The 16,446-nt window shown below is 39.3% G+C and overlaps 1 protein-coding gene across 3 annotated transcripts in view; it reads right to left on the bottom strand.

Annotated features, from left to right (window-relative positions):
- The window catches only part of NDRG3 (NDRG family member 3), a 50,340-nt gene that overhangs the window by 17,815 nt on the left and 16,079 nt on the right, over positions 1–16,446 (bottom strand). For 2 of the 3 annotated variants that reach the window (XM_077778831.1, XM_077778832.1), the window contains exons 3-8: positions 14,405–14,470; positions 10,786–10,891; positions 9,452–9,572; positions 7,595–7,657; positions 6,094–6,154; positions 3,889–3,975 (exon numbers count right to left, since the gene is read on the bottom strand). In XM_077778831.1, the coding sequence (XP_077634957.1) occupies positions 3,889–3,975; positions 6,094–6,154; positions 7,595–7,657; positions 9,452–9,572; positions 10,786–10,891; positions 14,405–14,470 (504 nt within the window). The remainder of the gene's footprint in view (positions 1–3,888; positions 3,976–6,093; positions 6,155–7,594; positions 7,658–9,451; positions 9,573–10,785; positions 10,892–14,404; positions 14,471–16,446) is intronic. The other variant, XM_077778833.1, reaches the window with a different exon arrangement.

Genomic DNA, 16,446 nt, shown 5'->3' with positions numbered 1-16,446 from the left:
TCTTGCGTTTTGAACATTTTTCTAATTTTTTTCCATTTCAAAATGATGCATATCACAGTCTAATAAATGCAGCAATCTGTGCAAATCTGCAGACTGCTAGTCTATTTTCAGAAAAATTTCCAACTCAAATTATGTTGCTGATTCCCTATAGCCTTCTTCCTTGGTTTTATGCTTAATTCCCACTGCTGACTTGAATCAGAGGTGAAGTGCAGATGGAGAAGAGGAGATGAGGTGACAGAGAAGGATAAGGGGAAAAGCAGGATCACATAGTCCCAGAAAGAGTAAGGAAGAAGCCCGGAAAGCTTCATAGGGGTTACTAATGATCCAAGATAATTAGAATTAACAACCAATCTCATTACATGTTTAATACCATAAGATCATTCGCAAGCTTTTAACAATTTTATTAGGTTATTACACATAATTTATTACACATTATTGAGAACGTTTAGGTCAATTTTAACATACCCACATAACTAGACAGGAATTAGAACACATTTTAAATAAGGTTTTAAGAATTGTCCCTACATCTGGCAATAGCACTGTTAATACATTTCATCCGAAGTATGCAAATTTCCCTAGAACTTAAATGTAGGGAGACATGGATAAAGTTTTTATAATCTACTCTACTGGTAGGTGGAATATATTTTGATTCTAGTGTCATTAACATGCAGTGTTATATTAGTTTCAGGTGTTATAATATAGTGAGTCAACAATTCCATATATTACTCCGTGCTCATCATGGTATATATACTTTTTTTTTTAGAGTGTGTATGTGCATTATCTTTTTAAAAATTTTTATTTGATTTATTTTTAAAAATTTACATCCAAGTTAATTAGCATATAGTAAAACAATGATTTCAGGAGTAGATTCCCTTAATGCCCCCTGGTAAGTGTACTCTTAATCTTCTTTACCTATTTCACCCATCCTCCCCCCACCCCCCGCTTCTGGTAACCATCTGTTTGTTCTCTAGTTACAAATCTGTTTTTCAGTTTGTCTCTCTCTTTTTTTTTCCTTTGTTCGTTTGTTTTGTTTCTTAAATTCCAGTAAGTGGAATATTTTAATATTTTAAAGTAATTTAAAAGCAACATGTGCTTATCATAGAAAATTAGGAAAATACAGAATACAAAAAAATAAAAATCATCTGTAATGTTACCAGCCAAAGACACAGCTATTAGTAACCAACTATTTCCTCCCCTTTTTTTAACATAGTAAGTCTCATGTTTCTATTTATTTTTAAAGTAATCTCTACACTCAACATGGGGTTCAAACTCACAACCCCAAGATCAAGAGTTAGATCTTCTACTGACCAAGCCAGCCAGGTGCTCCAAATTATTTTCCCTCTTTTCGTATGCATATCTATTTAACAAAATTGGGACATAAATAGTTTCATCTATTTTTTAAATATGAGAATTTTCTCATTTCTTTAAATAACCAAGGAAATTTTTGGTTGTAGAATATTCCATTCTATGGTTGTTATCACAATTTTGTTGCTCTACAGTATTGGCACTTCGGTTGTTTCCATCTTTTTGCCCTGTAAACAATGCTTTAATGAATATTTTGGCTCTGTGATTTCCTAAACTGTGTGACCTTAAGCAAATGGCTTAATTTCTCTGTGGGAAAATAATAGTACCACTTCAATGGGTTGTCCCGAGAATAAAAAATTTAAACATACAGAAAACATTTAAGAATGGTGCCTGTTACACAGCACAACTAGACATGTACTAGGTTCTTAAGAAATTATTATCCTTCTATTTAAGTCTTTGTAAATATCACTATCATTCAGATAAGTTCCTAGATACTGAATTACTCGATCTCATCGCTGAGTATCAGTAAATATTTTTGATACAGATGACAAGCTGGGCAGTGGTATTTTGGAGCCTACCTCCAGTGGTAGATCAGAACGAACATTTATGGCAACTTAAAAATACTCAGAAGCAGATATTTATTTAAAAATGAGATTGTCGGGGTGCCTGGGTGGCTCAGTCGGTTAAGCGTCCGACTTCGGCTCAGGTCATGATCTCACGGTTTGTGGGTGTGAGCCTCACGTCAGGCTCTGTGCTGACAGCCAGCTCAGAGCCTGGAGCCTGCTTCGGATTCTGTGTCTCCCTCTCTCTCTGACCGTCCCCTGCTCACGCTGTCTCTCTCTCTCTACCTCAGAAATAAATAAAATATTTAAAAAAAAATGAGATTGTAACATTAGGCATCTTTTAGCAAGTAATGAAAGCTTGGGTTATTTTTTTCTCTGGAAAACTTTATAATAACATCACTGATTTAAACTAAACTTCATAGGTTTTGTTTGTTTATTATGTTTATTTATTTTGAGAGAGAGAGAGAGAGAGCATGCACAAGCAATGGAGGGGCAGAGAGAGGGGGAGAGAATCTCAAGCAGACTCCACGGTATCAGTGCAGATCAAGACATGGGGCTTGATCCCACAAATCTCAAGATCATGACCTCACCCAAAATCTAAAGTCAAATGCTTAACTGACTGAGCCACTCAGGTGCCCCCAAACCTCATAGTTTAAGGTTAAAATAGTATACCAATAACATATGTATTTTAGTAGAGAAAAATGTTTCAAAACTGCTTCCTTCTCCAACCTAAAAACAGTAAATGACTTTTTTAGCACAGGTCAGTTCAGTGCAAATGTTATTTAATAATATGCTTATCCCTTTATTCCCTCTTTTCACTCTTGTTGTTGCTGGGATTGTTTACATTTGTAAAGTCATTAGAATATACTTCTTCTGTAGATTACTATCTCCTTGAAGAGATTTTAGATAACATTCTATCTAAATAGCAAACGCCATGTAGATAGCAAATATCTTCATTATTCAGATGGCATACGTCTTCAATCCCACCCATCTTTGGGAGCAAAGAATCCACCAAAGAATTCAGACACAAAATGTAGAAAGAACTCTTACAGATCAGTAAGAAAAAGCCTAGTAACCTGATTAAGGGTAAAAAAGGCAAAAAGACCTGGACAGTCACTTCCTTAGAGGATATTGAAATGGCCAGTAAGTTTTACAAAAGGGGCTCTGTCTGACATCATAGGCCCTTAGGGAAATGCAAATTAAAACCTGGCATTATTTCCCCATAAGCATTGCTTAACATAAAAAAGATAGTATAATTAAATATTGTTTTTTAATAACTAAACCTATTTTGTTGACAGGTACCATATAGAAACAAACTAATATTACAAATAAAACTGCTCATCTTTTACAAAAATTGAAATGACCACCAAATGTTGTTGAGGAGGTGGAACAACTGGAACTTTCATGTATTGCTGGTGCGTAAACCAGCCAAACACTGTGGAACACTGTCCGTATCTAACGCTAAATACAAAAACTGCCTTTTGACCCAACAGTTCCACTTCTTGAGACCCAGGGGAAATGAATGTGTAGGCCTATGGAAAGACATGTAAGAGAATGTGCACGGGAACTTTATTCACAATAACCAAATAATGAACAACTTATTTTGTGTATTTACCCCACAGACTATTAAACAAGAATTAAAAGGACTCCATGACACACAACATGAAGGAAGATCACAATGAATGAAAGAACCCAGATATAAAAGAATACATAATCTATCATTCTAATTATACGAAGTTTAAGAATAGAGAAAGCCAATCTATGGTGACAGAAGTCAGAACAAGGATTATATCTGGAAGAAAAAGACATATAATTAAAGAAAAGGCAAAAGGGAATCCTTGGAGCTGGAAATATTCTGCATTGATTAGGTGGCAGTTTATAAATACAAACATTCATCAAGCTGTACACTTAAAACTTTCTGTCTTTGATTGTATACACTTCAGTGAAGAAATAAAAATAAAAGTAAGACATTTTGAGAGAGGCCCAAGAGATGAGCCAATGAACACCATTTAGTGCTTACTTTGGAAGCTGCCCAGTCAATCCAGCCTTTAGCACAAGGGTCAACGTTAATAAGCACAAGGCCTTCCACGAGTTCTGGATGATTGAGCTGAAATAGACAAAGACAACAGTTTGAAAGTTCCACTCGCAGCATTCTTCTATAAAAATTAGAGCATGGTTAATCAATTCTTATATATTATGCCATAATATCTCAGATTTGAAGAGACAGATTTAAAAACTTCAGAGAGGTGCTAGGAAGAATATTTGGAAAAATTGCTCTTTAAGTCTGACTTAGCATCTGGAAAACCAGCTCCTTAAAATGCTATCAAATGATCTTGCCTTGCAAGGCTCTGTGAGGAGACATATTTATTTCCCTAGCAGAGGAAGGCACCTGGTGGTATCTCTGCAGTTTAGCTCATGGTGGGTCTTCCCTGCTGGGAAAGTACCCTTGGAACTACTTGGCATAAGGGGCTGCCGAGGCTTAGACTGGAGAATTTCACATTCATATGGCCTTGACCCCAATAGTAGCTTCTTATGATTTTCTTCAGGAAGCACCTGAATGGGTGAAACCTTCCTGCCCCCAAAAGACTGTCTTATATCACCCAGGAGGCATCTGAAAAAATTTCTTAAAAAAAAGTTTTTTTTTAAGATTTTTATTTTTATTATTTTAATTTTTAATATTTTTATTATTTTTTTAATTTTTAAAAATGTTTTATTTATTTCTGAGAGAGACAGCATGAGCAGGGGAGGGTCAGAGAGAGAGGGAGACACAGAATCCGAAACAGTCTCCAGGCTCTAAGCTAGCTGTTAGCACAGAGCCCAATGTAGGGCTCGAACCCAAGAACCATGAAATCATGACCTGAGCCAAAGTCGGACGCTCAACTGACTGAGCCACCCAGGCACCCCATTTTTATTTATTTTTGAGAAAGGGAGAGGGAGGGAGGGAGGGAGGGAGAGAGACAGTATCAGCAGGGGAGGGGCAGAGAGAGAGGGAGACACCAAATCTGAAACAGGGTCCAGGCTCTGAGCTGTCAGCAAAGAGCCTGACTCAGGGCTCAAAACTCATGAACTGCGAGATCATGACCTGAGCCGAAGTTGGATGCTTAACCAACTAAGGCACCCAGATGCCCCTTTTAGATTTTATTTTTTTATTTTTTTTAATGTTTTTATTTATTTCGGAGAGAGAAACAGCATGAGCAGGGGAGGGTCAGAGAGGGAGACAGAATCTGAAACAGGCTCCAGGCTCTGAGCTAGCTGTCAGCACAGAGCCCGACGCGGGGCTCATACCCACAAACCGTGAGATCATGACCTGAGCCAAAGTCAGACGCTCAACTGACTAAGCCACCCAGGTGCCCCTAGATTTTATTTTTAAGTAATCTCTACACCCAACATGGGGTTTGAACTTACAACCCCAAGATCAAGAGTCACAGCACTACTGACTAAGCCAGCCAGGCATCCTTGAATTAATTAATTAATTAGCATATGTGTGAGAGTGAGCACACACAAGTGTGCACAGGGAAGGAGCAAAGGGAGAGGGAGAGAGAACTTCAGTAGGCTCCACATCCAGTGTGGGCTTGATCTCACAACTGTGAGATAATGACCTGAGTGGAAATCAAGAGTTGGATGCTTAACCAAATGAACTACCCAGGCACCCACCCCGAAAAAATTTCTTAATTTCTATTTCTTAAACAAATCAATAGAAACATTTCTATTTACACTCAAAACTCTCTAGTTTACTTTCTTTCTCTCTGATTACACTAATTATGCTCATTATAGAAAATCTGATAAACAGAAATCATAAAAATTAGGAAATAAAACCTTATATTATCTAACCACACATCAGTCTCTGTTAATATTTTGGTATACTTCCCTCTAGTCCTTCCGTATGCCTATCACAAACTATAGTGAATCTGTATTTTAATTTTATAGTATCTGTGAATCACATATCATTACACTCTTCTCATAAAATTTTAAGATTTTAAAATCTTCACAAAATTCCATACATATTCTCTAAGAATTACTTCTTATTAATGATGTAATGCTCTCATTCGTGATTTTTCAGGTACTGTTAAGTACAAAACTTTATACAAACCTTTATCTGCTGTTGACAGAATCTACAGAGAAACTGATATAAGACCCACAACAGTACCTGGTCACGAACCCAGCAGTAGAGCTGTGACCTAGGCCGTGCCTCAAGGGTAGCAAGACTAATCCTCTAAGTACTTACTGCAAATCTGCTGAGGATGTAAGCTCCAGCTCCAACTCCAATCCCAATGATGCTTTTCAGACTGTGAAAGAGGACAGACCAACACTGATAAGGTTAACTCACTTGGAGGGGATATGGCATAATGGAAAAGATACAACTAGGTTCAAATCTGGGTCTGATGCTTACTGGATTCTAGAATTTGGTCAAGTTTTTTTTTTTTTTTTTTTTTAACTTTCTGAGTCTCATTTCCCCATCTATCAAAGGATATAACCACCTATTTCTAAGTTGATTTTAAGGGTTAAGTGAAATATGACTAAAACCTGGGAGTCATTCTAACAGCTCCCTCTCCTATCATCTCTATGTCCAACCTAACAGCAAGTCCAAAGAGTCTACCTCCAACATATTTCCATCTATCTCCATCTACTTCACTCCAGCCCCCCGCACGCATCCAGTATCCAGTACTCTCATGCCTGACTTCTGTAATAGTTTAATGGTCTCCTGCTTTTTCTTTTTTACTCCTCTCCAACTCATTCTCTCCACAGCTAGAGCAATCTTTTTTTTTTTAATTAAAAAAATTTTTTTAAACTTTATTTATTTTTGAGAGACAGAGAAGGAGCAGGGGAAGCGTAGAGAGGGAGAGGGAGACATAGAATCTGAAGGAGGCTCCAGACTCTGAGCTGTCAGCACAGAGTCTGATGCGGGGCTCAAACCAATGAACAGTAAGACCTTGATCTGAGCCGAAGTCGGACACTTAACTGACTGAACCACCCAGGTACCCCTAGAGTAATCTTTTTAAAAAATGTAANCTCTCTCTCTGACCCTCCCCTGCTCTCTCTCTCTCTTTCTCTCAGAAATAAATAAAAACATAAAAAATTTTTTTAAATGTAAACAGCTGTACTGAAATGCAATTTATATACCTAGAGTAACCATTTAAAAGACTAAACTAAAAATAAAAAAACCCAAAATTAATGCACATTCTTATCTAACCCATTGTTAAATTCTATACTTAAAAGAAAAAAAAAAAAGACTAAATTGGATATCACTCTCCTACTTAAAACTTTTCAATATTTTTTTTTTGTCTTTTGAATAAAATCCCCATTCTTATCTGATCTATGAGACTATGTAATTGGGTCCTTGTCTATTTCTCAAATTTCACTTCTTGCCTTTCTCCTACTTGCTCATTTGGTCCAGGACTTCTGGGAATATCATTCCTTCTGTCTGGAATCCTCTTGCCCTGGATCTCTGTCTAGGTCTCAGACTAGGCACGTTCTTAAAGAGACATTGCCCAACTAGACTTATTTCTGTAAACCTGGCCCTTCTCTAATGCATCATCCTCACGAACTTCTCTTGCAGCACTTTAGTTGTGATTATTTGCTTATCTGTTGTTAATTAGTCTTCCCGCTAAAATGTAAGCTCTGGGAGGACAGTGACTATTCCATTTGCTCACCATCATAGTCCCTAGATTGGATACATGGTAGAAAGTCAATAAAAACTGTGTTAAGGAACTGCAGAATGAACCTACCTTAAGTGGGTAAGAACAGGAGGCAGCATTTCAGCCAACTCATCCATTGTGGGGTACTGGTACCTGAAATACAGGATATCTCTGGAATTAGAATGCACCCACATTTCCCAATCATAAGAACAGCCAGAAGAGTATGGGGTTCTTAGACAAAAGCATTTCCTTTACCAAAGGCTGAAAGGAGATGATGTATGGAAATGATCGTGACATGCCGTCTATCTCTCTATGACTTCCATGCTGAGAAGAAAGGAGAAGAATCTACGTGTTTCTATATTTTAAAGGGCAGTCTCTGGGACCATAGGAAGCCATCTGAATAGAACAGGTAATTAACATGGCTCTCTCTCAAGGCATTTCCAAATCCCTAACAATCACTTCAGTTGGGATTCAGGGTTAGCAAACGTCCAGCAAGAACAGTTAACTGAGGAGGTGGCTCTTCATCTGTGGCTTATCATCAGGTAGTTACAGGCAAAAATAAACAAAGCCTTACTGGGCCTACGCACATAGTCACAAATCTTAGACTCCTCATCATGAACGCTGATTTGTTTTACTTAGGCATAACATGGTTACTTTTTGCTTTTGAATTTGGTGTATGATATAAACTACACAATCCTAAGATAATCAAGGAAGCCCAGGAGCCAATTTAGTCTAGGAACCCAAGAAAAGAAGGGAGCACCCACAGAAATTACAGAATCAAAGACGGAAAGAGATCCTAAGACAATCTCCTATGTATGAGGCAGGATTTACTCTATATGTGACAGGGGAGTCAGCCTGCCTCTGCTTGAAACACTTTTTAAGTGAGCCATTTGTACACAAAACAGAAGAAAGGAACTGGATCTAAATCTTGTTGGATATAAACTGGTCATTGGTCAACTTGCATCTGCGAGACAGAACAACCTGACCATGTCAGTAACATGGATTCTGGAGCCAGACTGCCATCGTTAACATTCCAGCTCTGCTACTTATCTGTTATGTAATCTTGGACAAGTTACTTAATATCCCTGGGCCTCAGTTTCCTCACCTGTAAAGCAGGAGTAACAGTAAATCTACCCCATAGTTCTGTGAGGGTTAAATGACTTAACAGATATGGAGCATTTAAAGCAGTGTCAGGAATGCTGTTTAAGTCCCATGTAAGTGTTGGTTATTGTTTACCTGCAATGGTCTATTTCACAACAGTCCCTGGCAGAGGTAGCTCTGGAGAGGAGCCAAGGGAAAGGGGGAAGAATCTGCACTCCACAGCTTGTACCTTCATTCCCCTCCCAAGGTCTTCTCAGTAATTACAATGTCCAGGGAAGAGTGAGGGAACTGTGGCTCCATCATGCAAAGCAGGTTTAGGAAGAGGTCAGGAGCTCCAAGTCCAGTCAAAATGCATCTCTACTTGATAGGGCAGCTTCTCAGAAATAAATACTTACAAAAATATTCAAATTCCCATGACTAGATTGGGAGGTAAGTTTGGGGAGGTGCTCCCAGGAAGCGCAGATAGATTGGAATTTGGGCTTGGTAGTTGGAAGTTTTAGGAAGGGACACAGAAATGGCAGATTTTAAAAAGACAAGGAAGGGAACAGAGAAAAGATAGTGAGATGTGGGTGTTTCAGATACTTAAGCCTTGCAATTACAGGGAGACAGATTCCCATCGATAGAGAACCATTCTTGGATATAGGAAAATATGCGGTTTTCCTTGAGAGACTGTACTTAACAGTCCTCTCAGAGCAAGAAGAGAAACAGGAGGATAGTTGGTGGAGAAGTATAACCGTAGGCCATGCTAAAATCAACAGGGGAAATCAATGCTACTTCTCCCACGGGAGCTCAATCATTTGCTCTCCTGAATGCATGCCTTCCAGAAGGTCTTGCTTGTGGCCTTACCCTGTTGGGAAAGAGGGTGCACCTTCCTGTTGGCCTGGGGCATCCACATGACAGACAGCAAAGTGCTGGGTGATCTCCTGCATATCCTCAAAGTTAAAAAATGCATTGAAACAGGATTTATCTGCAAGAATAAAAATACTCATAAGTCACAAGTTCTCTCTCTCTTTCTCCCCAATTTTCAACAGACTGTACATACAGTCCTCTTCATTTCTCTCCAGTTTTCTTCGACTCAGTTAATTCCGTATCATCGTCCTCTTTCACTCCCTTTTAATCACTGTTCCACCAAAATGAGGTGTCTGAACAATGTGATTCAAGCTGCCCTAAAGGCTGAATACCAGACATCTTAATGACCTGAAAACGACAATGAATTCTCAATTCTACACAATGTCTACAAAATGGAAACCAATTCTGGTATTGCACAAAATAATCTTGTACCCATCGTGCTGTCATTTCTCATGTATCTTATTTCCCCATCTGACACAGAGACATTGACTACATTCCAAGAACCTGGCTAGAGTAAATATCCTGGCTGCTCACATTCACCATTTGGAAGACTGTCCCTTGGCAAAATTGGGGCTGCTGCCTTAATTTCTACTCGTTAGTGTAACTGCTTAAATCGCTTCTCATGCTGAAGAGGCTACAAAGGCTCCAACACTACACTGAAGCCTCAAATACATGCAACCACCTTTGAAAGCCAGAGAAGCATCAGAGAAAACATACACATATACAGGCTCTGAGCCTGTGGCTAGGCCAGAATCTTATACTACCATCTAGAAAAGTCCACTTAAAATCACTGATGACAGGCTATAGGAAGAATACTTTGACTAATTTACTGAAGAGCTCACAACAAAGTTCAAACTTTGGATTTTCTAACATGAAATATGAAATAACCAAAGAAGTATAGACTTAAACAAATCAAACAAGTGATTTCCATTCTACTCTTTTTTTATCTTGAGACACACTCTATTTTTGTATTTTTTAAGTAAGCTCTATGCCCAACGCTGAGGGCTTGAATTCATGACCCTGAGATCAAGAGCTGCATGCTCTATTGACTGAGCCAGCCAGGAACCCCTCAGATCTGCCCTTAACCAGTTCATCCTTTACCAGTTAAGACACAAAGGTGAGACAGAATTCCAGTATCCCCCAAACGCATTTTCCTGCACACTTCCCAGACACTTTAATCCTGCCATTAACGTGTAACAATGAGGAGGGAAGGTTAAGCCAGAAAGGAGAAAACCTGTGCTCTGTTAGAATACTGGGGTTTCTTGTTTTTAAAAATAAATATCCAAAGATTAATTATAATAAAAAAGGAAGGTATAAAATCAAATACATACGATTGAGGCCAATGTCATGATATGTCAAAATAACTGGTCTGTTTCCCTTTGGTAGGCCTCTGATGGTGACGTGGACCACACCATGAGTAGTTTCTATGTCATGTTCCTGTAACAAGACAATGTACAGTCTCAGCAAAAGCAGAATGGACTTCCCAGATGGCTGAAGTTCCACAATACCTATTTATTGCTATTTCTCACTAGCTGGGGTGGGATACATCACCAGACTATAAGCACACCAGAGAGATGTTATAGTATACAGGATATTCCCATTTTCTAATTCCTTCAGGATAAACTAACAAATGAGGGGAAACTATAGCTTCTCATCCACAAAGTTCACTACCTTGGGAGGGAGGGAGTCCTCAGCAGGCTCAGTGCTGTCAGCAAAGAGCCCCATGCAGGGCTCAAACCCACGAGTTGTGAGATCATGACCTGAGTCAAAACCAAGAGCTGGTCACTTAACCGAATGAGCCACCCATGTGCCCCTAAAGCTCATTATCTTAAGTGAGGTAAGTCAGGGATCTATTGAGAATACACTTGCAAATAGCTATTAAAAGATCAGCAAGTTGAGTAAGGAGCCAGGTAAGACTTAGAGGAAGAAAAGTTAAGGAAGCAGAAGATATGATGGAACTGCTGGGTAAAAAGCCAGAGGTTTCAGAGCCTCTAAACTCATGTTCAGCAACCAGTAAGTTCAGTAGATACCTATGGAGGTGTATGCCTAAAATCTCTTTCCTTTCCCGGCAGCTGCCCTTCTGTGTCATCCATACATTACAGGAGGCTCTTGACTGCTATGTCTGTAGACTGTAACCTTATGGTCATGGTTTACTGAAGGCAGGTGAGCATCTGGTCCATGGTGGGTATGTATCCTTCCCTGAGAATTTGTAACTGGGAGTAAGAGATTTTATCCTCAATTTGGTTCTTTTCTTAAAAAGAGAAGCAAGCCTGGGAGTAGACATTTCCCCTGCTCTAATTTTTGGTTCTAGCTATGTATGTTCTTAATTTCTGAGACATTCCTGGATTGCCTTTGGTTTAAGCTAGCTTGGGCGGGTTTGTTTCCTGCACCCCTAACCAAGGCAAAGAGGAGAGGTTAAGAGGTTAAGATGTAGTCAGAGCAGAGCTCAGGAACTAAATAAAGCTGGAACAAGGAGCGTCTGGTGGCTCAGTCGGTTGGGTGTCCAACTTCAGCTCAGGTCAGATCTCATGGTTCGAGGGTTCGAGCCCCGCATCGGGCTCTGTGCTGACAGCTCAGAGCCTGGAGCCTGTTTTGGATTCTATGTCTCCCTCTCTCTCTGCCCCTCCCCCACTCATGCTCTGTCTCTCTCTGTCTCAAAAATAAATAAACTATAAAAAATTTTAAAAAAGAAAGAAAGAAAAAAGCTGGAACAAGATGCAGTTGGAGCTGCTGGGACCAGCACTAAGAGTGACTGGGTAGAAAAGACAGGAACTGTAGAAAAGTCACTGAGATTTATTCTAGTCCTCTTCAATGTCTCTATTTCTCAAAAATAAAAAATCACCATGTCTAGCCTAGTGAATTCTTGCAGATGGAGTCCTCCCTATCTCAGATAGTCTTATAGTAGATAGGATAAGATGTAGATAGGATAAGATTAACTCTGTCAATAAGAATCCCAGCAAAGGCAAAGGGCTTCCAACTTAATTTCCTATCAAATAATGAACATCATCAGAACTCTGGTTTCTTCTCTGATGCGGGGCACAAAATAATCATAGGCTAATTCAATATCAGTATATCTGAAGTCATAGGCCCCAGGCTGGAGCAGATAATCTCTATCAAATCATGAGTGACTATTTCTGCATTTCTCTATTTCTGCTACCTCCTATTCAAGCCTATTCAAAAGACTTGGAAAGGGGAGGTAAGAAATGAAGGAAAGAATCAGATACTTCAAACTGGCTATGAAGTATAGGGTTTAAAAGGGATGAATATAAAGAAATAAATTCCTGTTACAATATGAGCATTTCTCTTGTAGCAATGTCAGACATACTGAGGAACTGCTCACCCCCACCACTATTCAGGTTCCTTCATTAAACAACTATTTATTGAATTCCTACTACCAGACCCCAGATTAAGATCTGGAGATAAAAGAGTAAACGAGAGAGATGTGATCTCTGTTCTCACAGAGATGATATTCTAGACAGGAAGGCAGGCAATGAACACACAAATTAACCAACCCATAATAATAGCATGTAATGAGTGCTATGAAAGAAATAAACAGGAAACCATGATAGAAAACTGAGGAGAAAGACATTAACTCTATTAGCAGCCAGGAAAGTGCAAATTAAATTCAATGAGATGCCAGTTCACATATACCAGAATGGCAAAAAATTTAAAGTTAGATAACACCAAGTGTTGACCAAGATACAGAGAAGAAAGAACTCTCATACACTGTTGGTAGGCATGCAAACTAGAGAAACTACTCTGGAGAACAATCCAGTAGTCTCTAGTAAAGCTAAGGGGTGTCTACCCTACAGAACTTTTACTTTTAGATATAATTAAAGAAATTCTCAAACATGGTCACACACACAAAAAGATATATACAGAGAGGTATACTACAGCCTTATTTATCATATCAAAAAATCTGGAAATAGCCTAAATATCAATAGGAAAACTGATAATGATCTATTCATAATGAAATACAGATTAAAATGAACTAGAACTAGATGTATTAATACACAGACAAAATGTTGAAAACATAATGCTGAGTAGAAATACAGAAGGGTATGTACATAACACTTACATTTTTTAAAAAGCAACACTATATACATTGCATGTTTACATACATATATTTAAAGCATAATATTTAGAGAAGGAATGTACACTAACTTTAAGATTTTGTTTCCTTCTGGGACCTGACACATTCAGAAAGGGAACTCAAGAAGGCTTTTATCTCTCTCACGTTTCATTACCTTCCCCTTGCCCCATGTTTTACTTCATGAGAGAGAGAAGGAATAAAGGAAAACTGGCTAAGGAATAAAGGAAGCTGGCTCCTCCTGCCCAAAGGGCAACACTACAGGAAAAGCCAAGCTGAAGAGACTGCAACAATCTGTCAGCTTCACAATCAGGTTGCCGGAACCTTCAGTAAAGTTTTGCTAAAATACTCCTGCTTGGCTTCAGCTGTGCTACTGAGGATGGAGGGAAAAACCAGTTAACCCTGTGGCCCTAATGCTAGCAGGACCTCCCAAAGCTAGGTAGCTGATGGTGAGAGCATGTGTTCTGTGTGGGGGGTGAATAGTGAGCTGTCAGGAAAGTTCAGGAGAAGGATGATAAAAAGGGAGACATAACAGATGGGGTAAAAAAGAACACTCCATAAGAAGATGAGGGAATAAGGCAAAGTAACTAATGTCATCATTTCTTATTCTGGAGAAATTCAGAGTTAAAACTGGATCCCTACAAGACTTCGACTTTTTAGGGAGATCTCGGTCCCTACCTCCCCGTTATAAGCCCTCGTATTACATAACGACTGGAGTATTCACGGGCCAAGAGTCCTGCCCCCTATTTGGAGCAACACTTGGTTGTCAGTGTCTTGTACCGTTTCTCCTCATTTTTAAAGTACGTGAATGTAAATGTTCTTAGTAGAATAAAAAATATGAAAAGAAAGGAGACACTCACCTCCATGTGGACTCGTAAATATATCCTTTGTGAGTCTGTGTGTGAATAGCTGGAACAAGTCTCCATCTGGAGAGGAGTGTGCAGAGACCCTGGCTATAGTCAGGCAATCACAGGGCTGCTGCTGCTGCCACCTTTCTACTTTAGTCAATGATCATCTGTTTCACAGGCTCTTTTTCCAATTACCTCACCCTTCACCCCAGCATTCCAGACAGTGTGACTACACAATGAGAACCTGCGCTCAAAGGGCACAGCCCAAGTAGTGTCTAACAGGCTCTGGTCATAGAACTTTCCCAGCATTCTGATTATTTATCACCTCCAAGGATACGAACTTCTTAAACACAACCCCTTTATTCTCTAGGCTATAAAATGACCTGAAATCATATCGGTCCTGTCTCCATCCTGGACTGCATCTCCCTCTTAATCAAAGACATAAATTTTGGGGCACCTGGATGGCTCAGTCAGTTAAGTGTCCAACTTCAGCTCAGATCATGATCTCAACGGTTTGTGAGTTCGAGCCCTGCATCAGATTGTGCTGATACCTCCGAGCCTAGAGCCTGCTTCAGCTTCTGTGTCTCCTCTTCCTTACCTTCCCTAACTCATGCGCTCGCTCTCTCTCTCTCACGCTCTCAAAAATAAGTAATAAAATCATTTAAAAAAGATGCAACTTTCTTTTTTAAATATGTTTTTATTATTTATTTTGCGAGAGAGCACATACATGAGTCGGAAGGGGCGGAAAGAGAAAGGGAAAGAGAATTCTAAGCAGGCTCCATGCTGTCAGTGCAAAACCCAACGCAAGGCTTGATCTCAGGAAATGTGAGATCATCACCCGAGTCAAAAATCAAGTCCTGGACACTTAACCAACTGAGGCACCCAGGGATCCCTCAAAGATGTAACTTATAATCGAAGAGTCTAAAAAGACTTTACGAGTTTATGGAGCGCATGGGTGGCTCAGTTGGTTGAGCATCCAACTTCAGCTCAGGTCATGATCTCGTGGTTCGTGGGTTCGAGCCCTGCGTTGGGCTCGGTGTTGACAGCTAGCTCAGAGCCTGGAGCCTGCTTCAGACTCTGTGTCTCCCTCTTTCTCTCACCCTCCCCTACTCACACTGTCTCTCTCTCTCTCTCTCTCAAAAATAAATAAAACATTAACAAATTTTTAAAAAATAAAAAAAAAGAATTTACGAGTTTATAAGGAGGAGTTGGGGTAGGGGGGAAGGTTAAACAGGTGATGGGAATTAAGGAGTGCACTTGTAATGAGCACTGAGTGAGGTATGGAATTGTTGAGTCACTATATTGTATACTTGAAACTAATATAACACTGTGTTAACTGAAGTTGAAATAAAAACCATTTCAAAAAAAGAATTTAAGAGTTTAGGATATTACCATCATTTTATAATAATCAATTTTCACCTTTTTTTTCATGAGTCCTCTTACCTCAGCTAAATGTACTGTTACCAGAATTACACAATCTGACTTGCCTTCTCTCTCTGAACTCAGTTAATTTTTGATCACTTCACACCTGATAATACTTCTTCTCCCTGGCCAATCTGAAATAGTTTAGGAAAACTTGAATGACAACATACTCTTCGAAATATCAACATGATATTATTAGCATGAAATTTTATTGTTTCTAGTAAGCAGGCTACTTATGAGCCTTGGGTACAGTTTTTGTTATTATACAGAAATTTTTTTAAGTTTATTTTGAAAGCGAGAGAGCGCATGTGCATACACGTGCACGAGAAGGAAGGCAAGAGAGAGAGGGAGAGAAAACAATCCCAAGCAGGGAACCCTGACATGGGGCTCAATCTCACAAACCCTGAGATCATGACCGGAGCTGAAACCAAGAGCTGGATACTTAACAGACTGAGCCACCCGGGCGCCCTAGGAATTTTTGATATAATATCTCTACTATCTTACCTCTGTGTAGGGGTAAAAGATTCTTTGCATAACCTTATTTACTCCCATAGGAGAAGAATTTGCCTCTGAGATTTTTCAGCCTTCTGCCTATCAACAGATCACTTTTCCTTTTCTAAAGTTCCAGGACA

Source organism: Crocuta crocuta, unplaced genomic scaffold, assembly GCF_008692635.1.
Source record: "Crocuta crocuta isolate KB4526 unplaced genomic scaffold, BGI_CrCroc_1.0 scaffold248, whole genome shotgun sequence".
Classification (NCBI taxonomy): domain Eukaryota; kingdom Metazoa; phylum Chordata; class Mammalia; order Carnivora; family Hyaenidae; genus Crocuta; species Crocuta crocuta.
The sequence above is the reverse complement of the archived record's forward strand: the minus strand, read 5'-3'. Positions and strand labels throughout refer to the sequence as shown.